The sequence below is a fragment of the Bidens hawaiensis genome, unplaced genomic scaffold (genome assembly GCF_021521415.1).
Source record: "Bidens hawaiensis isolate Kalapana, Puna unplaced genomic scaffold, B.hawaiensis_p1.1 tig00017340_1, whole genome shotgun sequence".
In the NCBI taxonomy this organism is placed as follows: Eukaryota; Viridiplantae; Streptophyta; class Magnoliopsida; order Asterales; family Asteraceae; genus Bidens; species Bidens hawaiensis.
In genome coordinates, this window is record NW_027492621.1 from 411,605 (window position 1) to 435,461 (window position 23,857).

Genomic DNA, 23,857 nt, shown 5'->3' on the forward strand with positions numbered 1-23,857 from the left:
GCGTTAAATAACGAGTAATCCAGCGGCAGCAGATAATCGATTAATCCATCGGTAGCAAATAAACGAAAATCATGTTAATTCCTCTAGAACTGTATACATACATAAAGATATTAATTTATAAGCATTTTCATTATTACACACCTCTTAAATTTTATGTTTCCATCTAAACCGACCCGACCCGTTCCGTTTCTTAGAAAATAACCAGTACTTAAACCACCTGTTATATCTCCAAAGTCCAAATACATTTTCTTCCAAAACATATATAAAAATTAAACAGTTAAATCACTTAACCAATCTTCAACAAAACTCATCAACAAACACTTGTATTATTATTCAACACCTCAACATCCTCATCAAAACTCTTTTGACCTGACTGTTCGATACTTAAATCAACATCGGTTGGCTTGGCTGGCTCACCGGTTACATGATAAGTCAGTGTTGGCTCGGCTGGCTCACCGGTTCCATTATAAGCCAATGTTGGCTCGGTTGGCTCACTGGTTCCATTATAAGCCAATGTTCGCTCGGTTGGCTCACCGGTTCCGTTATAAACCAATGTTGGCTCGGTTGGCTCACTGGTTCCATTATAAGCCAATGTTGGCTCGGTTGGCTCACTGGTTCCATTATAAGCCAATGTTGGCTCGGTTGCCTGAAAAGCCAATGTGACCGAACCACCTGGCTCAGATGCTTCAACCGGCTCAGACGGCTCTTTCTTTTGTCTTTTCCATTTCTTAGTAGACGAGGTCCCGTCATCCTCAAAATCTTCCTCTTCTCGGTCCCGATGCAAGTAAACCCATAATTTTCGTTCGCCATCAAACTGCACACACGGGTCTCGCTCGTAATGCAACCGGTCCAACGCGCCACTAACCACTTGGTTCACTTGCGCATCCGATACGTCTTCGACTATGTATTGCGAGTCACGAATTAGCGTGCACACGTCCGCACGTGTCCCGATACTTCCAGGTAACCGTGCAGCCGCATCGCGAACGAGACATAATATCGTCACATGAGGCGGTCGGTCGCGTTTGAGCATGAAATGGTCACGCGCTTTCGATGTCGGTTTACCCGCGCCTTTTCTTGACGGAGCCACGGTTGACTTTTTACCGTCGAACGCGGTATACGCGAAAGCCCGATCGGGTATTAGATACCGTAAAAGTTCCTCTTTACGGAAATAATCGTGAACTTCTTCCGAACTTGGGTTTATCGTGTTGAGACTCTTTTGAGCGCGCAAGTCTCGAAACCGTTCTTTTTCATCTAAGCTGGCCTGCATTAAAGACAAAGGCGGTTCGGGTAGACTCCCGATTTGTTTCAACGTTTCCTGACCGCTTTTTAGCCAGTTAGCGAACGAGTCAACAAGTTTGACCATCATTTTGTGTGGAAGACCCCATGATTCGGGACTTGTTACCTCTTCGACGATTTCGTGATCGGGTGATGTTTGAGAAACAGGCCCGACCCATGACCACGATTTGGTTGACTTTATGTATATAACGAGCGGTTTCCATGCTTTCGCTCCCAACGGTGCAGTTTTCGAAGCGAATATCTTTAAAACCCCTCGTACTAAATCTTGAAGCGGTTCTTGAGTTTCGAGAATGCACGGGTCCCCCGGGTTTGACCGGACCCGGTTGACTATATCTTTAACGGTCAAAGACGGGACGTTCGGATTTACATTCGGGTCACTACTGGTTGTACCTTGATCTCCGTTAACAACTTCTTGTTTTACCTCTTCATTAATATTATCTTCAGGAAGTTGCGTTACCATCGCAATTCTTACTGCTGATAAAAGGTGTATAATTGAAAATGAAAAACCTGTGTGAACAGTCGGTGTGATTAATGGAAACGGTTTTTTCTGCGTTTTAATTTCTAAATCCGCTTCTTCCTTGGTTATATCCATAACCGACACCTCAGGAACCATGTTTTCTAAATTGAATTGACTTTGACCTTGACCTTGACCTTGACCTTGACCTTGACCTTGACCTTGGCTTTCTTGACCATAATCATCAATATAAACCAACTCGTCTTTAACTTTACGTTTCTTTGTCCCCGAGTTACATTCCACTAATCTTACATCCACCATACCGCGATAATCTTGACCATACACGTCAATCATTTGACCTTTTCTAGCGAACCTCGGCTCATCAGTGGCATAATTGTTTATATGCATTGGTGGAAGGGTAAAATGGTCATTTCCGAATTCTCCTTTTCGTTTCTTCCCATATGTTTTTTCTCAAAAACATATCATCACCATTAGAGTCAATAAAAAGATTGTTGATTTGTGTTTTACCCTTTTGTTTGTCAAAATTCTTTTTTGAATTTTGTAATGGCCCATCAAAATCCTTGATGTTTTTGTTACCGTTTTTGCCACCTAGTTTCGGTTTTTTGAAAGTGGGCCCGGGTTTAATCCCACTCGGGTAAGCCCATTTGCTTCTCATTAACGGGTTGTCATCATCATCTTCACCGAATTGTTCGGATGAATCAGATTCTGTTTCTTCACCTTTTGCTAACATCTGTATTCCTTCGGCTGCTGCCACAACTCGTCCTCCGTTTTGTGTATTGACCGTTTTGCCCTTCTTCGTTCCCATCCTATTAACACACAAAAAGTCAAAACTTTGATATCAAATATTCCCTAAAAGTATGTTTGGATGCTCATTTTGGAAGTGATTATGCTACTAGAACAGTAATAAACGAGCTACTCGAGATCGATCCGCTAAAAGCTAGAGTTAAGCCACAACAAAACAAGCTCGAGCCAAAATATAAAATCGTTTAATAACCGAGCATGAGCTTCACACATCGAGCTCGAGCTGGCTCGCGAGCCTAAGCTAGCCTTTTATTTAAAACATTAGATATATATTTATATAATAATTATTTAAAACTATAATAAAAATAACACATAATATATCTTATATATAAACAAGCTGAGCCAGAGCCTAGGCTGAGCTTCAAAAAGAGCTCAAAACAAGCCGAGCTCGAGCTCACATAAGTTAAACGAGCCAAGCTTGAGCCTAGTCAAGTCGGGCTCAGCTCAGCTTGTGAGAGGTTTTTCAAGCTCAAGCTGGCTCGAGTTCAACTCCTATATTATTTATTACTTAGTTTATAATTACTATTTTGTATAACTTTTATTGATAAATTTATATATAAGATGACATATATTATCTAGTTATTTTATTGTATACAACCTTAAGTTAATGTTTGAACAATTTTACTTAACATTAAAAAGTAATAATTATAAGATAATTAGTTCTATATCACAAATCCAAACACCCTTAACTATACATTCCATATATGATATATTTTAAGATTTATATCAGCATACCTGTAAAGATCAACCGATTCTCCAACCGATTGATGCCAAAACGAATCTTGTTGATTATCCATCTGTGAAAGATTCAAACCGTGTGGATTCCTATACTTCAACGCATCTTTATCATCAATATTCTGATTATAAGCATTATAATCACTCGGTTTCAGCTTCTTCCCATAATCATAAGGAAACCTCGAATTAGACGGTTTTGCAGTCAACACTTTAATATCCGACAGCTGATTAACGGGCCTGTTTCTTCCAAACGTATGCATATAGGGCCTCAACACCACAGGCAAGCCCATTAACGTTTCGTTATAATGCTTCAAGTTATGATCCCGATGAAGAGTGACATCATACATCGTTTGTTCTTGAGCCCGATATGATGATGAAACTGAAGGACCTGCGTGTGTAGACGTTTTCGAGCCCGAAACCTTTAACATCCCTTTTGGATTTTGCTTTCTGGAAGCGGGTTCTAAAGCTGACGTTGAGCCAAACCGGGCCCGCGCTCGGTTATGACTTGATTCATCCGAAGATTCAGTTTCTAGCTCTTCAAACTTTTCAAAAACCAAACTTTTTTGACTTTTCATAATGTTTAACACGCGAAGCTTTTCGTCAATACTATACCCTCAACACGTTGACCACGCGCTATGAATCTGAACGAGATTGTTGACCATGGTGTTTTGATGTTTCCTAATGGTATGATAATGGCGATGTTTCTGAAAAAACCCAAGCCCTTGTCGGTAAAGCGAGACTCTCGGTTCGCATAAACCGCCTTTTAACATATTAAACAGCTTGTTAATCGGAACTCCAAAGTGAAAATTCGAACCCGTTAACAAATCTTTCATGGTCCTGATAAAATATTCTTGATCCATATCAGGAAGATACTTGGTAAGACTCAACCGTTCGTCTTCCGTTAACACATTGTTCCAAACATCCATGGATAATATATCTTCCAAACCTGGAAGATCGTACAACTCAAATGGAATACTACACGTCTGATCCCCGATTTGACAGAACTCCTCACCGGTTTCGCCCAACTCCAACAAATCAAACTCGTCAGAACCGGCACCGGAATCACAGTCGTCGAATTCATCGTCGTATTCGTCCAACTCACCACCGTGTTTCTGGAACTCTTCGTCTTCACTCGACATGGTTAACTCGGAGTCTAATCTAGGTTTGAAACCGTTCTTTTCAATCGTCATCAAAATTTGAAAACCCTTGATTCTATCAGACTCTAGTTTACAAACCCCCAATTCATCACGAACCCTAATTTCAATAACAAAAAAACAGGATTAACGCACTGAAAATTATACTAACAATAGTATCGATAATAATATCAATAATAATAATAATAATAACAATAATAATAATATACACTAGTTCAGAAACCCCTAATTCATGATGAACACTAAATTGAACACCAAAATAAACACAAATTCAAATTATGCTTTAATAATATCAATAACAAAAACGGCTTGAAACTGTTCGTCATCAAAATTGCAAAATCCTACTTTAAAAATCCCCAATTCATCACAAACCCTAAAATGAACAACAAATAAAAACCCAAATTCAAATTGTAATCTTAATGCAATTAAAGAACTGAAAATCATACTAAAAATAATGGCAATAACAATGATAATAATTATTATTATAATAGTAATAAACCCCAATTCATGATGAACCCTAAATTGAACACCAAAAAAAACCCAAATTTAAATTGTATTCATGGGATTAAAGCAACAAAAATCATACTAACAATACCCATAACAATATTACTACTAATAATAATAATAATAATGGTTAACAGATGAAGCAAGCCATGAAATTGAGACGCGTAACGAGCATTAAACGTAAAAGGGTAGTGGAATTGAGCGATGAAGTACCTTAATTTGAAGAAACTTGAGATAATCGGAAGGAAGGAATTAGGGGATCTTAATATTGGAATGGAATTGAAGAATGAAGAAGAAGATGATGTGGACGTGGAGGGATGTGGGCCGTTGGATTGGTGGTAATAATTGAGATGATAAAAAAGGTGGGATTATTAGGGTTAGAGAGAGAGTTAAGCGTGTGGTGTGGTGTGGTGTGGTGTTTGCAGACAGAGGAAGATGGTGAGTTTTGGTGGTGTGGAAGGAAGAGGAGACGACTGAGTCACTCACTCCACTCGACTCGGTTGATTTCGATAAAACAAAACTCAGTTTTTTTTTCCTTTTTATTTAGACATTTACGGTAAGACCAAGTGGTTGCAGATCGTCTTCCGGCCGACCCCCGTTTGAAACCCCCGAGAGTTTCTCCTGAATGGCATAACACTTGGTTTCTAGTAGGGGTGTAAACGAGCTGAGCCCGAGTAAGCTTGAGTTCGGCTGATTTAACTTACATAGAGCTCGAGCTCGGCTCGTTTCGAGCTCTATTCTAATAGCTTTGGCTTAGCTTGTGAGTAGATTTTCAACCTCGAGCTTGACTCGGGCTCGGTTCGTTTACTATTTATCAATTATTTTTATATATTTCTTTCTATTATAATTTTATGTATTACATAATATATATTGTTTAGTTATGTTTATTTATTTCTTTCTATTATAATTAATATAATTATATATATATTAATTAGTAATTAATAAATATATATTTTAAAAAATTATATAAATGACAGGTTCGTTTAGGCTCGCGAGCCGACTCGAGCTTGATAAGTGAAGCTCGGGCTCGGACTCGTTTATTAAACGAGCTTACTTTTAGGCTCGAGCTCGTGCTCGGGCTCGATTAAGCACGACTCGATCGAGTTTTTGACGAGCCGATCTCGAGTAGTTCGCGAGCAGCTTGGCTCGTTTGCACCCCTGGTTCCTAGGTTCTCCTCGCGTTCCGGGAGGAACCTCTACCCCTAATGCCACTTGACACCAGTTGCGTGGCCAAAAGAGTGAAAACTCTCTCTCTAGTGTAATGTAGGCAGGATAAGGCACCCCCCCCCACACACACCCCCACCCACTTATATTATATGTGAATACTAGCTTTTGAACCCGTATATTACACGTTATTTATCAAACGAAAAAAATAAATAAGATCTGTTATTTCAATTGTGATTCTCAAAATACTTTTGAATTAATTTAATGTAGACTTAAAGGAAAAACAAACGAGTTAACAAAAATTACTGAAATAGCATGGTTTTGGAAACGTTGGGTGTGGATTTGCAAGAAATTTAAAAAATGTGTTAAACTTGCGTGGTTGGTCAAACTTCAGGTATGAAAATGACACAATGTTATAAAATCCACACTATGTTATAACCCGCTTGACAAAATAATTTTGACTCATAACCCATGAATAACTAGAATGAATGAGATGAGAGATTAGAAATTAAAAGATTATAGGCTTGACACCTAAGCTTCAAAATTTTCTTTTATTAGTATTGTAAGATGTAAGATAAGATTGTTTTATTTATTTATTTATTCATAAATTTTAGAGATGGTTAGTTCAGTCATAATTGATTATTCAAAAATATGGTTTGGTTTTGCCGTGTAGCATAACCAAATCTGATTCTTACTAAATCTTCTTTGATGAACAGGTATCGTGTTAGAGATTTTACTACGTTTCTCTCTCTATATCTATCTAATCATATCTCTCTCTCTCATTTTTTTTCTCTTCTCTATTTTTTTCTAATTTGTGCTTGTCCTAATTATGGGCAAATTCTACTTATGTTTTGCACACTTTGAACTCTAAAGTCACGAAAGTTATGGGCACCTTCACAAAAGGCTTTTCCTCTCTTGTTGAAGATGCTTTTAATGGTAGGAGTGAAAACTAGTGTCACAATGTTTAAGCCACTTCCATCATCGATGCCCATTTTCCACACTTTCTCTTAGTAGTGTCAAGGCTGGTCATGTTATTTTATTTCATTTTTGGTATAAAACAACTAGATAGAAGATTATTTATAAGGATTTTAGTATTCTTGGATCAAAATTTTATATATCTTTTTTATGCAATAAAGATATTTGCTGGTGTAACATGAATTTTATATAAATATATACAATATTTCAATTTTACTGATATATAAAAGTATAATGTCACCCATTGCATAAATAGTTATGTACACAAGTTAGGGGTGTTCGTCGAATCGGTTTGAAGATATTGTCAGTCGGAAAATGAAGATGTACTCGTGAGGTGGTCATGGAATCCTTGTATGCGTATGTAATTTACCCCTTGATACATATAAGTCACCTAGGAAAACGAGTTGTATTGTTTAGCTGGTCTTGGAATCTTTGTTTTTTGTATGTCGTTTACCCATTTGTACCTGGCAAGTTACCTAGGAAAATGAAGTTGAACGGTCTACAACATAATGCTTTCTTCTTTTTTTCTATGGAGTGATCGCATTATAGCGCGTGAGTCTCCTAGGAAAACAAAGATGCACTGATGAGGCAGTCTCAGAATCCTAGCTTCTTACATAAAATCCTATATTAGTGAAGGTCTTGAAAATTTATGTAATTTTGTACAAAATTGAAGTTGCGAATTTGATAATTTGATAATCTTTGATATGATCTTTTCACCATTTCGTAAAAAATATTTAAGGATTCACACATTAGTTCAGTTAATAAATAACTAACTTCCTTTGAGAAAGCATTACATGCCCGTTAATTAAATCATCGCCATAAACTACTGGTTTATGATTGGACGTGCTCTAGATTAGTAATACTTATAGCAACATCATTACAACTCTTACAGTCAATAGATGAAACAAAAAAACAGTCTAGATTCAAAAGCCTATATTTCAATCTAGAAATAAAATGATAATTTTCACATATGTTTATGTATATTTATATGTTTCTCAATTAATAGCTGCAAATGGAAGTCTAGACTACACTAGCTTCACATCTCTATTTCACTTTCAATGAAGATTTTGAATCCAAGTATTGTTTCAGTAGTTCCTCAAATGACGACGTTTGTAGTTCTTCAATGGATCTCATACTTGGAAGATATATTGAATGCCTTTTTTTTGGTGTTGAACATTGTAAAATCCAAGACCGAGCACGACTAGTGTCTCCACGAGGAAGATCTATGATTTCATTGATCAAATGTGATGTACAATAAAATATATACATCAGCAAGCAAAATATATGATATTCAATCTATAACTCTAATAATCATGTTAATAATGACGTCTCCGCCATGTCTTGAACTCACGAGATCTGGCTCATGTTCTTCTTCTCGTGGTCTATCTCAGTCGACTCGGACCTTTCTTTTGTGGAGATGTCCATGCTAAGAAGTAAGGAAAATATAGTGTTGGGTATGAGAAAGAGATTCAACAAGTCCATTGTATAGGAAGGGAAATGGGCCTAAACCTTAATGGGCTGGTCATAACCTGGACTTGCCAATCTTGGCCTGCTTGGGTTTGGACAACTCGTTGGACTGTTTAAACCCGAACACAGTAAATACTTTTACTTGTATCAAAAAGATCACCCTTATCCCGAACACTTAAAATCAGGTAACCCAAAGATTAATCGTTTAACCAATTTATCTAAACGTGTCAAACGGATTGGTGGTCATCATATTATACTTTATACTTTAATTTACCCATAGGAATCACCTCTATTGGTGATCTTTTAATGAGAAGCAAATGGGCCTACCTGAGTGCCATTAAACCCGGGCTCACTTTCAAAAAACCGAAACTTGATCCTTGAGGCGACGATTAGTATTTACAAACTATTCTGGAGCCCATAATTCGTAGCGTGCTTTCCTTAGCCCATAAATTCACAAAATATAGCATGAATTATATATTTTTGCATCGAAATAGAAGGCAACCGGGCAGCGCTGTTAGCCCTTAATTGAGCGTTTGTAACGTACACCACAAGTGACTTAACAAACATTGTGCATACTTTAGGCTCAATACCTGAATGGCTGAATCCATTTAGAAGACAGAATGGCCAACATATATATCTCGGATCAATTCTCTTTCTAAACATGGAAATAATTTATTCAATGCAATTTTATATGAAACTTTTAATTATTTTTTGTTATTGTGATAAATATTGTTGTAAAAGACAGGTGCATATGGAGAGGAGACTTTAAAGGTGGACCTGAAGTCCACTCTCATAATCATCCACACAAATTCAATCTCTTCATCTTCATATTTCATACCAATCATAATTTCCATCTGCAATCAAAACCCACAAACAATCTTTACGTTTCCGAATTACAATGGCTATTGCTGAAGTCTTTATTGGAGCATTCATCACTGTGTTGTTCGAGAAGCTGGCCTCGAGTGACGTCATCAAGCTGGCTCAGTCTGCAGGAATTGATTCTGAGCTCAACAAATTAAGAAAAAAACTTGAACTCATCCAAGCTGTACTTGTTGATGCAGAAGAGAAGCAAATAAAAGTCACATCAGTTCAAACTTGGTTGAATGAACTCAAGCATTTGGCTTATGAAATAGACGATGTGCTTGATGATTTGGCCACCGAAGCTATGCGGCGCAAGTTGAATCAAGAATCTCTCGCCAACACCAGCACAAGGAAGATATCAAAATTCATTCCGACCAAATTACATGCTCTTAAGTATGGTCGTAAGATGAGTTCTAAGCTAGATGAGATTACGACCAAATTGCATGCTCTAGTTGAGGAGAAAAATCTTTTGGGTTTGAGTAATAATGCTGAAAGTTCAAAAAGAGTAACTAGTAGACAAAGGGAGGAAACTTCACTGGTTGATGAATCCAAAGTTATAGGGCGAGAAGGTGATAGAGAAGCATTGTTACGGAAGTTGTTGGGCGGTGAATCTTCAAGTAGTCAGACTCAAAATGTTGACGTCGTGTCAATAGTCGGTATGGGTGGGATTGGCAAAACAACTCTTGCCCAACTTTTGTATAACGACGAGAAAGTGAAGGATCATTTTGAACTCAGTGTGTGGGTTTGTGTTTCCGATGAGTTTGATGTATTAAACATTACCAAGGCCATTTGTCAAGCAGTAGGGGTAGGGAATCAAGACTCTGCTAATCTAAATCTGCTTCAGGAGTCCCTTAAAGAAAAGCTCTCAAAGAAAAGGTTCCTACTTGTTCTAGATGACGTCTGGAATGAAAAATATAGCGGTTGGGAACTCCTCCAACGGCCTTTTACTGAAGGCGCTTCTGGAAGTAAAGTTCTTGTGACAACACGGAAGACCACGGTAGCATCTGTTATGGACTCTGTTCAAACATACCCTCTCGAGCTTTTGTCAGATGAAGAAGCTCTGTCTTTATTTGCTCAACATGCATCGGGTAAGCAAAACTTTGATGTGAATAAGGCACTTAAATTGCATGGTGAACGTATCATCAACAAATGTGCTAGGTTGCCTTTGGCTCTGAGAATACTTGGGAGGGTATTTAGAACAAAATCCAGTTTTGAAGAATGGGAGGAGCTCTTGAATAGTGAGATATGGAATTTAGATAAAGGAAATGAGATTCTTCCGGCTCTAAGGTTGAGTTACTATGATCTCCCACCGCATTTGAAGCAAATCTTTGCGTATTGTTGCTTATTCCCAAAGGATTATATCTTTGACAAGGATGAAATAATCCTGTTGTGGATGGCCGAAGGGCTTTTGGATAAGCGAAATGGAGATAAACCACTGGAGAATTTGGGTGGTGAGTATTTTGAAGAACTAGTGTTCAGGTCGTTTTTTCAACATTCTACCAAGTTTAACTCACAATATGCAATGCATGATCTCATAAGCGACTTGGCAACAAGTGTTGGAGAAGAGTTCTTTTTTCTGTTGGATGATAAGATTGACGTTTACAATGAGCATGAATCTTTAGAGAAGGCCCGCCACCTTTCATTTATTCGTGAACGGTATGGAGCATACAAAAAGTTCAAGGCACTACAGAGAGCTAGACATGTGAGAACGTTCTTAGCCACGTCGGTTGATCAGTTATATGACCGGCAGAGATTTTATGTATCAAACAAGGTTCTTACAGAACTACTTCCTCAAATGAAATTCCTAAGAGTGTTGAGCTTAGCTTATTATAATATTACAGAGGTACCACATTCCATTGGTAATCTTAAGCATATGCGGTACCTCAATCTTTCAAACACTCCGATCAAATGTTTACCCGAACAAGTCGGTGACCTTGTTAATCTACAAAGCTTGTTATTGTCACGTTGTGATAGATTATCTACCTTGCCAAATAGTACTTTGAAGTTAATTAACCTACGACATCTCGACATTGCTAATACTTCATCATTAGAAACGATGCCATCGGGACTTGATGGGTTGGCATGTCTACAAACTCTATCCAGATTCATTATTGGAGGAGCTGGTGAGTGTAGAATATCTGACCTAAAAGGTCTATTGCATCTTCGAGGTCAGCTTTCCGTTGAAGGGCTGCAAAATGTGAAAGATGCATTCCACGCAAAGGAGGCGAACTTACAACTAAAGGAGGGAATTTGTGATTTGAAGATGAAATGGAGTGATGTCTTTGATAATTCTCGGAATGAAAAGACTGAATATGAAGTGCTTGAAGGGTTAAGACCTTTCGAGAAGCTGACAAGCCTCGAGATTGCGTACTATATGGGAACAAAATTTCCTAGTTGGGTAGGGGATTCTTCATTTGTTTGGTTAACCCAGCTAGCATTACGTGGTTGTAGAAGATGTACATGTTTACCAACACTTGGACATCTACCTTCACTTGAAATTCTGGAATTTAAAGATATGGAGAGCTGGGAGGAATGGTCAACTAGTGGTGGTGACAAAGATGGATTGTTTCCTTGTCTTCGTGAGATGTCTATAATTAATTGCCCAAAGCTAGATGTAACGGCAATGGAGTTAATACCATCACTTCAAGTTTTACATGTAGAAGGATGTTCTTTAGCGGTGTTAAGAAGTATGGTCGGTGTATCTTCTTCAATTGTTAGATTGACAATGAATAATATTAAAGGACTTACTCAGCTCCATGGAAAAGTTTTAGAGCATCTTAAGGCAGTTGAAGATTTAAGAATTTCCAAGTGTGATGAACTCGTTAATTTGTGGGAATCAGAGGCAGCGGCATATGCAATTCTTGTGAATTTAAAGAGGTTGGAGTTAACCGGGTGTGAAAACTTGGTATCATTGGGAGAGAAAGAGGCGGACCTGGTGATTAACATAGAATCTTTTATAGAAGTGATAATCGAGGATTGCCCGAGGTTGGAGAGTTACAAATGTCCCAATAGCATTGAGAAGTTGAGAATAGAGGGTTGTGCTTCACTTACATCGTTGACCTACCCAACAATGGACGACCTTCCATCCACTTTGAAGCGTCTTGAGATTAGGCGTTGTGATAATGTGGAGGTAAATTGGATTCTCATGCCGTCACTTGAACATCTTGACATTTCTTATTGTGATAATGTGGAGGTAAATTGGCTTCTCATGCCGTCACTTGAATATCTTTCCATTTGGCCAATGCGAAATCTGAGGTTGTTTCCGGAAGGATGCTTAGCTCATCTCACCAGATTGGAAATTTGGGGTTGTGATAAGATAGAATCCATTCCAAATAATGGTTATGGTTTTCTTCCATGCCTTTGCTTGAGATACCTGAGGATTTTCAACTGCAAGAATCTGAAGTCATTTCCTCATGAGCAATTGCAAAGTCTCACATCTTTGAAAAGAATGGAGATACGTAAATGTCCAAGTCTGGATGAGTCCTTCCCATGTGGTTTGTGGCCTCCTAATTTAAGTGATTTATTTATAGGAGGGTTAAAGAAGCCAATTTCAGAGTGGGGGCTACAAAACTTCCCAACCTCACTTGATTTATTATATTTATTTGGTGATGAAAATAAATATGGTTTATATGAGTCAGGAGTGGTTTCATTTGCCAACTTCACTTTCCTTCTTCCTTCATCTCTCACTTTTCTACGTATCACTAAGTTTAAGGAGTTGGAATCACTCTCAGATGGCCTGCAACACCTCACCTCCCTTCAACATCTTCATATTACGAGCTGCCCAAAGCTAAGAGATCTGCCAGAGACACTGCTGCCTTCACTTTCGAGTTTAAGTTTGAGGAATTGTTATTCCCGAGAATTAAGAAAAAAGTGTAGAAGAAGTAGAAAAGGAAAGTACTGGCCCACCCTCTCCCGAGTCCCACGCCTGGATTTGCCTTGGGAATGATCGATCAGCTTTACAAAAGCTTCTATTTGGGATTCATAATAAAGCCAGGTATGTAAACTACTAATTACCATTACTCCATCATATATATATATATATATATTTCTATAATTCATGACTATCATTGTATTTGTTTAATACAGTTGTCATTGTGGAATGAATTAATGCATCCTGTTTGTTTTGTACACTGTATTTAGCTTGTGCCTACAAGATGTTCGATCAAATGCTTCTGTAAGAATATATATGAAATTGATATATATTCTTCACTGTAGACAATGCAATATGTATCTAAGTCTGCTTTTTGTACAGAGAATCATTTTAAACATTTTTAAGCATGCTTATATAGCAGCAGATTGCAATGAAAAGAAGGTTAATCAAATACTAAAATAGAAAATTCTTGGATAAAAAAAAACAAATCTTGGATATGCTTATTGAATCATATATTTGTTGAACCATCTCTAATTTCATTTTTCTTTTTTTAGTAATTTTGAATGCTTTTCGGTCTCTCGAGGGGACAGCGATATCATCAACACGTATTGTAGTATTTGTGAACATTGTATTATTCTCTTTGTAAAAAATACATGAGTCGATATCTTTTGCGAGACAATCACCAAGTCATTTATATCACACCCATCGCGACTTGCGACTATAGTTTATCTCGTGATTGTTGGTTTCGCAATCAATTGTAAACGTTTGGCGACTGTCTCAACAAAAGCAAATTATGGATGCATACAAGTTACACGAAGTTCAACACAATTTTTTTATCGTTAATAACTTAAGAATTAAGTTCAGTATTATTACTAAAAACAAACCTCATGAACTTCAATTTGCTACATGATAGTCATTTAGACGATGCATTAGTATATTAATTACTCTAAACGATATTATATATTGCACAGTACAAATTCTTATAATCAACACCAATCAGTAAATGTAAAAACAAACCAATTATGATGCACTGAATTAGTTATACTCATAGCAACACCATTACATAGTACAAACTCTTACAATAAACCGATGAAACAAAAACAGTCCAGATTCAAAATCCTAACTTTGAATCTAGAAGTAAAATGATGATTTGTACATATCTTTATGTTTCTTAATTAATAGCTGCAAGTGGCAGTCTAGACTCCACATGCTTCACATCTCCATTTGGCTTCAATGAAGTTTTTGAATCCCAGTATTGTTTCAGTAATTCTTCAAACGATGGCGTTTGTAGTTCTTCAATGGATCTCATGCTTGGTAGATTGAATGCCCTCTTTTTCGGTGTTGAACATGAAGGTTCATCAACCTTTTATAGCACAACATAATATCATCCCAAAATTAGAAAAAAATTGCTAGAGTACTTTTAAATATATTCGTTTTATACGTGCAGTTGTCAATCGGGTTGAATTCTTCAACCCAAAAACAGTTCATAGTTTAATTCGTATTAAAAACATCAACCTTATCCCACACACTCATGTTATGAACATCTATAGTTTAACCAACTTATCTAAATGCATGTGTCAAACAAGTTGTATAAAATGGGTTAAACGGGCCATAAGCAGGTTAGCGGGTTGACTTGTTTAATTGAACGCAGGTCAACCCGAACACGACCCGCTTATTAAACTGGTTACATGTCAACCCAAAACCTAATTATCTGTGTCATGTTTTCGGTCGTGTCGGAAATTGTGCTCGAAGTAATTTTTAGTTTTTGAATAATCATTTGGCGGGAAGTTTGTTCATTTATCAAACAAACAAACATTATTTTAAGTTCGTTTACTATTCATGTTTTTTTCTACATTAAATAGTTTTAGACTTTTAGTAATATTTATACTTAAACAAATAGACATGAACTAACCAATATTTACAATAGGCTTTCTTAATAAACATGAACAAAAGAGTCAGGTCGTTTAAGGGGATTGGAATAGGAGGTAGAATGCGCAAAAAAGTAATTTTACTATATGATTTTGAGGTAAAATGAGAAAACTAACCACGTAGTCATTTAACAACGTTTTTCCAGCATTTTCTGAAATCTCTATGATCTTATGATAGTGTCCGCCCTTTAATTCCCTTAATTCTCCACAACATGGAACAATGATAGAATCAAGATTTTCACGTGCATCATGGTCCAGTTGTAACGAATCTGCAATGGTTTTTTTGTCAATAAATTAGTAAAAGCATAATTATAAAAACACATTGAAATCTACTCAATTCACATGCAAAGTTATATAAGAAATGCTTACGGTCGATTGATGAAAGTAAGTTTTTGCTTGCAACGCTCGTGTCGTCAAGTGCAGATGACATGGCAGCTGAATACCGTGCACGCAAGATTTGATTGGCTTCCAAACCTCCCCTAAAAAAGGTATAAAAACAGTTAATTTTATTGGTGAAATCCATAACTCGAAACGTGCACGCAAGTAGTGGAAATTGGTCGGATTGAGTATTGGGTCAAATAAGTTTGGAGTGAAACTTGTGTGAGGGTCAAGACGGGTTGGGTCAACCCGTCAACAGAACGTTGAACACATTTGAATACACATCAGCAAAAGTTGATTAGTTTAACTCGTTTGACCCATTCCATTTCCTTTTTAGGTACCTTGTTAAAGATTTTCCAACTTGACCTGTAAAATATCTTTTACCTGACTATTTCATCCACAGATGCAACATTGCTCTTCTCTAAACTGATCAACGATTCCTGAGCACTGTTCCATTGCTGCGACCCCATTTTCGTCTTTTGCAAACTGTAACATTTGATAAGAAGTCAACAATATTGATCAATAAAGAAAACCATTCTGTGATTATTTCCATATGTTTTGAAAGAAAACTAAACAGTAAAAAGTATGCATACCAATTTTGAAGAACCTCATCGAGGTCTATTTTTCCACTTTCAACAGCTGCAGTGTCTTCAAGATAGTGGCTTTCAGCCTTTTTGGTGTAATTGATCCAGTCATTCCTTATGCAGGAGCTTGAATCTTTCATTGTAGCCATTTCTTGGTCAAATCTTTTAGCTTTACTAGCTGCACTCTCTCGTAGACCATCAACCGCCGTTCTAACCTGTTTAATATGATTAGCATAACTTACAAGTAAAAGTCTTTTAAACAGCCAAAAAAAAAAAAACGCAAACAATTCTGCAACTTTGAGACAGTAGGTTTTGGCCATACCAGTTCTTTCTTTCTAGCATTTGAAACTGCAAACAATTCTGCAACTTTCTCCAGAAGTTGTTTTTCTTCAATTGCAGCACATTCCTGACACAATAAATAGAATGAGAAGACCAAATCATGTTAGAACAACCACAAGTTAAACACGATTTTATTACCTCAAACTTTCTTTCAAGTTCACACAGTTTTTGGTCATTGACCGTTTGACCCTCTTCAACAATTTTGATCAATTTTGTTGCATGCACATCTAAAGTATCAAAAAAGTTCATAGTAGTCTTAGATATTGTTCTGGAAGTTTCCACAGCTCTAGAATGTGCCTGCATATCACATGTAAAAGGTGACATTACTAAAAGTACCAAAAAGTATTATGTTTAACTTGTCATATATCTAACCGCTCGTTGTTTTTGTGCAAATGCGGTTAGTTTATTTTCCTGACTGTAGAGAATGCTCTCAAGATCACCAAGCAGTTTTTCAGCTTCTGATGCAATACCCTTGAAAAGCTGGAAATGAAACAGAAGCTAAGTTATGACATATTAATGTAAACATTGTAACTTTTGAGACTTGAGAATAAAAGTTAATATGTATTATATGCATACCTCCCCAAGAGCAGAAGAGATTTTTGAGACTTGAGAATTCAAAAGTTCAAATGTGGACTGTGAATTCCCGTTAAGCTCATCAGCTATATCGTCTAAAGCTTTAATTCCAGAACCATACATTGTTTTTAGTTTCTCTAGGGCAGCTCGAAGTTCTTCGGTTGCCTACACTCCCCAGAAATTCACAATGTATTCATATTAATGGGTCAAAAAGGCAAAATAAACACAAGAGTTTAAAAGGAGAGGTTAAATTAGTCAAGTGGAACGGAAGTTGCCCAAAGTGTATCATTATTGCTTGAAATATTCTAAAACATTGCAATTGAATACTTAGATTATTACTGAAATAATATAATTTTTGTAACTGTATCTGAGACCATAAATATTTATTAAATTTTTAAACGTAAGAAACACCCTAAGTCCTTTATTCAAAGCATTTAACTATTACTGAAATTCAATAAAATATGTGTAATCCTATTTGATACCCTAAATAAAAACCTGAAAGTTTTAGGCAAAAGGTGTTTTGGGTTAACCTGACTCACTTTGTTATCTGGCTAAAATAATAATATATACCTCGGTCTTGGTGGATACAAAGGATTGCATGTCTTCCTCCATGCCTTTCAACTGTTGCTCTTGTTGTGTTACAGAAGCCGCGATAGTTTTATGCAAAGTGTCAAGTTGTTTGGTTAACTGAGATTGAAACCGTTGGACAAGAATTCTGTTCTCATCTTCAATTTGGTCTTTGCGTTCTGTTAAAGTCAACATGATAAAGAAATAAATGCCAATTTTTGCTCCATTCATGAAAGAACATTTATAAATTATAAATTTTGTAATTTAAGGTTCGTACCAATTTTGGTGAACAGACGAGACACATCTGATGCAGCATTCTCAAGCTCCCCACGAAGGTCAAATGCCCGATCAAGAAGTGCTTTTTCTGTTAATATTAAAAATACCATTGTTATCAGACAACTTTGACTTTTATCACAATCCGTATTCTCAGCAGAGGTGGCAATATGGGTGGGTAATGCAATTTGGATACAGGGTCAAATGGCAATCTTTTAGTATGGGTCAGGTTGACCCGAAATACTTTCTTTCCACCTTTTTAGAAATAGGGTCAAATGATTAACTTTGGACCAGTTCGGATACAGGGTCAAATGGTAATCTTTTAGTATGAGTCAGGTTGACCCGAAATACTTTCTTTCCACCTTTTTAGAAATAGGGTCAAATGATTAACTTTGGACCAGTTTGATTTTTGTGATCCATTTGACCGTTATAACAAATTCCTAGTTGACCAGTTTATATGGGACGGAATTGTCATATTGTTACTCTCCTGTTATCCTGAATAATTAACTTACGACAAAACATTGCTATCAATTGTTAAAAGGATTGAATAAAGTTTGACTTACCAGATTTTAAAAGGTTGGAGATAAGAAATTCTTTCTCTTTGATTATTACATTTGCTTGTCTATGCTTTTCTTCAAGATCAAATAATGAATGTTCAGTGTCTTGGAGCTTTATCTGAAGGCAAATAAAAGTATGATTCTTTAATGTCAGAAAAATGAAAACATCATACCAAGTTTCTTTTCTAAAAGGAAAAAGCATTCTCAAGCTTCTCAGTTAAATTTGCAGTTATTAACTGCTGAGAGTTATAAAGTTCCTGTAGCTCCATCATTTGCTTTTTTACAGACAGAAAACCATATTAACAAAAAATCTAAAAATAAAATAGAAAAGGTGGCAAATTTAACATCTTTTATATATACCTTTCCCCTAGATTCATTATCAAGTTCCATGCGCTCAATCTTCTCAGTCATTGCCTGAATAATTTCATTATAAAAAATCACTAAACTTTCAATACAAAGAGAAAGATAATAATTTCAATCAGGCTAAATGCAAATTGATGGAAAATTACTTTTTTCTCCTCTTCTTCCTGAAGATATCTGTCTTTTGGTATGTAAATCCCATTTTTCTCTCTAGCAGCATATACCTCTGGTCAACCAACAGTAACAGTATACAGATTGTTAAGTATGGGCTACCTTACTGTGAGAGTTTAAGAAACAACTGGTGATGAGGTAATTTCACAACCTTGCTTAAGCCGTTCAATTTCAGAATACAAGTCCTTCATCATTGCTGATTTCATCATCTTCTGATTGATCTAAAACATCAAAAACAAAAGGTCCAGTCATCACATGCTGAATAGGCAGAAGCTTGTCAACTAACAAACAAACTGATGTAGTCAGCACTAACCTCGGGTTTGTTCTTGATATTTTTTGCGCGATGAGCGTAATCTAAAGTACTTAATGTTTCTTCCAGTGAATGGATTGAAGGGGAGATTGTAGCAATTATGCATGTCTTTGTTTTCCCTCCCAATGAGTCTCTCAGCAATCTTGTTAATTTACTATCCCTGTTGTTAAGAATAAAATATAAAGCATTTAGATGGTTCATCCAGATTTGTGTTAATAATAAATCAATTAGAAAAATAACTAATAATACCTGTAAGGTATGTGTCCTGAACGCTCAACAAGCGTGTTTATGACTCTGCCAAGTGTAAGCAAGCTTTTGTTTATCTCACCAGCTTCCCTAGCTCTACCCTGTAATAATTGATTTCATGAAAATTTCTAATAAAGTTTTTTTATCCATTTATAATAGGGATAGTGTATATATTGGTCACCCAAGTATTTGGTGGTTCTCCTTTGAACACACCGCTAAATATATTTATATGAAATGTGGAAATAACAAAGAGATTTAACATGGTCAAAACAATTACAGCCTACTTTCATACCTCTTTTGCACCAGACCTTGAAATATTTTCTGAACCAGCAAGATCAACAAGGTTAAGCTTTCCACATCTAATAACCTCTTCACCCTCTGGGGTACGTTCCTTGATATGAATTGTGATAGAAAATATAGAATGCGAACGACTACTTTGTTTATTCATAAGCGTTTCTGCTGTACGTCTTTTAGCAGAACCTTTTTCCAATATTCTGTATATTTCATCAGCAGTAGAAACTATCTCCTCTTCTAAGCCTCTAACAAGCACACCACCCTTTCCATCTTCCGTTAATGCTATGGGTTTCTTGGACTTATCTTCGGGAAACTTTGAAGCCTCTTCAGGAGCTAAAAGATCAGTTATTTCCTCATTGTACAGCTCTAGAAATGTAACTTTCATGCTATATTCTGCATTTTGAGCTTCTAATAGAATGCGAACGACTACTTTGTTTATTCATAAGCGTTTCTGCTGTACGTCTTTTAGCAGAACCTTTTTCCAATATTCTGTATATTTCATCAGCAGTAGAAACTATCTCCTCTTCTAAGCCTCTAACAAGCACACCACCCTTTCCATCTTCCATTAATGCTATGGGTTTCTTGGACTTATCTTCGGGAAACTTTGAAGCCTCTTCAGGAGCTAAAAGATCAGTTATTTCCTCATTGTACAGCTCTAGAAATGTAACTTTCATGCTATATTCTGCATTTTGAGCTTCTAATATGTCAAATATTTGCCTAACAGCCCTGGGAATCACACCTGCATCACTTGGGAATTCCCCCTTCTGAATAAAAAAGACGGTTAATTTCTGGAGAAAAAAATCACAAAAAACACAAGGGGTTCATGGTTTCATTCAATTTTGGGTAAAAGTGTACCTCTTTTCGCCCTCCTCCTTCCATAGTGTATGTTTTTCCAGTTCCTGTTTGCCCGTATGAGTGCAGTTGTAGCCCTCAAGAACTTCAAAAACTATGGGAGATACTGCTGAATGATACAAGTCCCTTTGTTCAGATTTTGGACCAAATACCTATGAATATTGTTCCACATTAGCACATGAAACTATACACATATACAGATTTAACTACTTTCCCCTTTTAGAGATAAAACAGTACACATGTTTTGTCGCTGTAAAGGTGACTGCTTGAAGAGACATTTGGCAAATACACATACCTTATCAAACACAAATGATCTATCAATCTGCTTGTTAGCTATGGTTTGAACTGCACATACTTCCCTCTTGTTTTCTGCACATGTAATCACCACTGGTGTGTGTAGTCTTTCTTCATCAGGATTCAATGGTCTACACATTCAAAAACACCACACTAATACAACTTTTCATAGACTAACATTCAAAATTTAGAATTATATTTATAATTTATGCTTGAAGACGAAAAAAGTACACACCTGCATCTCACAACAACCTGAACATTTACCCCCTTTTCTTTATCATGTTTCCCACTCATATTTCCTTCTACATGTCTGAGTTCTCGTGCTGACTTGTCAATAGACCTTGGAGTCTGAGATGGTGAACTTGGAATCGTGTTTCCTCCCTTCTTCTCCATAACTTTACAATTAAGTCTTCAAATCAAGAAATTATTTTTTGAAAATTCACTGAAAAATATGAAGCAGTCAGTAAACCTGGAGTTAAGTAAAAACTTAAATCTAACACACAAATATTTAAGAAGAAATTTGAATAATAATAACAATCACAGTATCCAAATAACACAAATTATTCACTTCCAGATCAGATCACAAACAATTGAGTATACAGTGCTAGTTTCACCGGTGGAGTCAATGAGTCAACTCGTTCACAACTAGAACTATCTTTGCAAGGTAAGCATTAGCTATCACAATCCCACAAAATGCAGATTAAAAAAAACCCTAAACAATAACATCAACAATTCACCAATATATAATCGAATCTCATCATTCAACGACTGCTCGATCTGAATAAGCGATTATAACAACAGCTTCAACTGATAAATTCAAACAAAACCTAAAATCTGCTTCAAATCAGCAATACAATACCAAATCTCATCAATCAACAACTGCTCGATTTGAACAGTGACTATAAAAACAAATTGAACTTATACTAGCAATATATAACCGAATCTCATCAATTAATAACCGCTCGATCTAAATAAGCGATTACGACAGCAAATTGAACCGATAAATTCAACAAAAACTATAAACAAAACCTAAATCTGCTTCAAATTAGCAACATATAACCGAATCGCATCAATCAGTTACTGCTGGATCTGAATAAGTGAATGAAGCAGCAAACTGAGAGTGATGGATTAACAGAACACAATGAGTATACCTGAAATCGGCGTCAAAATGATGTTGAGTGAGTGTATAGAGATTGAGTATAATTAGGTTAAAATGTAGAGAGAGAAAGTGAGAGTCCGTGAAGATGATGTGAGTAATAATATATGGCCGTTAGAAGGGTGTTTGAATTTTTATTAAAGCTGACAGAAGGGGATATTTATAATAATAATAATAATAATATTTATTTGTAACACTAACTCTAGTCTCCTATCATCACCTGGGACCGCCGAAACTAAATGATGGAAGTAGGAATCGAACTGGGTCACATGTAACACTAACTCTCTTCCTCACCACTCAATCACAAGCTCGTTAACTTAAATAATTACTTATTAATATTAATAGTGATTCTTGGTTATGGGGTGGTTTAAAAAGTGGGTTCAAGCAAATTCTGGAATAAAACCTTTTGTTTCACGGGAATCTTTAGTATCATTACTTTTGATGGATGAGTTTGGGTTTTTAGTAAGGTTTGTATGGCGGGTGGGTTAGTTCGGGTTGGGTTTTAGGTTGAAGTGGGGTTGAGTTAATTTGAGTTATTTTAAAAAGTATCATCTTAGTTAGGATTAAAATTTGTTTGGACTAAAATAAAATTGGGTAAAAATGTGTCAGTCCAAAGAAATAAGTTATTCAAGTTGGGCCCTTCTTTTTTCTTTTCTATTTTTTTATTGCCAGTAGGAGACGGTCGGTGATTGTCGCGATGGTGATGGTGGTGTCATAGGAGGCGATGGAGGTTATGCAGCGATGAAGGTGGTGATGTTTGTGGTGGTGGTGGCTGAAGAGGTTTAGTGGTGACAATCAATAGGTGGTGGCAACAGTCGATGGTCATGTGCACATTTTAAGTTAACATTGGTAACGATTGACTCGTTATTTAACTTGAGTTGATGTAAATGACTAATTGTGTAACTTAAGTAAATTATAATAGCTCATATACAATGTTTTCTGTAAATAGATACTAACCGACCATTTTGATTTAGTACTACTGTATATAGAATTGTCTCTATTTTGCACTAAAAGAAAAGTTGTAATTTGTAAATCTCCCACATTTATTCTAATTAATTAATCTAGCATTCCTCTTTAGTAGACTTAATTATTGCAAAAATCATTAGTTTTTTTATATTATAAATATAGTTTTATAATTTACAAAAAATTAAACTAAACTATTATATAACACATTCACGTAAGTATCATGTTGTCCTCCCACATGTATCATGCATGATATGTATGACTATAGAAGCAATCGGAAGTAGGAAAGAGCGTGTGTATATATAAATAATATATTTAAAAGAGAGAATATTTTCTTGCCATAAAGTTGGAAACAGTGAAACACTATCAAACAATTTTATAAACATGTATATGTGGGTTAAAGTTATTTTACAAATGGGTCAAAATGAAAAGGATTTATAACCATAAAAAATAATAAAAAATTAATAAAAAAAAATCGTAACTCAAATTTTAATATAAAAAGGGAAAATGTAAAAACACAAAATTGTTTCCACCATATTTCTCGTTTTCAAAAAACACTCGAAAAAGACACAATATTGAGTGAAAAAGATAATTGTGTCTTTTTGTTTATCATTGTGTTTTGTGTTTATTTTTATCATTGATTGTGTCTTTTTTTTTCTTGATATTCTGTTATATAACTCAACATTGTGTCATATGTTTGTCATTACAT

General features: G+C 36.1%; 1 protein-coding gene and 2 pseudogenes across 2 annotated transcripts; 1 reads left to right on the top strand and 2 right to left on the bottom strand.

Moving 5' to 3' along the window:
* Nucleotides 1-310: 310 nt before the first annotated feature.
* Nucleotides 311-4,562, bottom strand: LOC143553593 (uncharacterized; annotated as a pseudogene). The gene is made up of 3 exons (XR_013138854.1): nt 3,308-4,562; nt 1,966-2,577; nt 311-1,935 (listed from the first exon to the last, which is right to left on the bottom strand). The product of XR_013138854.1 is annotated as an uncharacterized LOC143553593 (transcript).
* Nucleotides 4,563-9,394: 4,832 nt separating this feature from the next.
* LOC143553594 (putative disease resistance RPP13-like protein 1) lies at nt 9,395-13,378 on the top strand. The gene is made up of 2 exons (XM_077043560.1): nt 9,395-12,562; nt 12,626-13,378. Exons 1-2 carry the CDS (start codon nt 9,470-9,472, stop codon nt 13,376-13,378), a joined length of 3,846 nt encoding a protein of 1,281 aa, XP_076899675.1. The 5' UTR covers nt 9,395-9,469.
* Nucleotides 13,379-14,474: 1,096 nt separating this feature from the next.
* On the bottom strand, nt 14,475-22,259 carry LOC143553607 (kinesin-like protein KIN-5D; annotated as a pseudogene).
* Between the last annotated feature and the right edge of the window lie 1,598 nt (nt 22,260-23,857).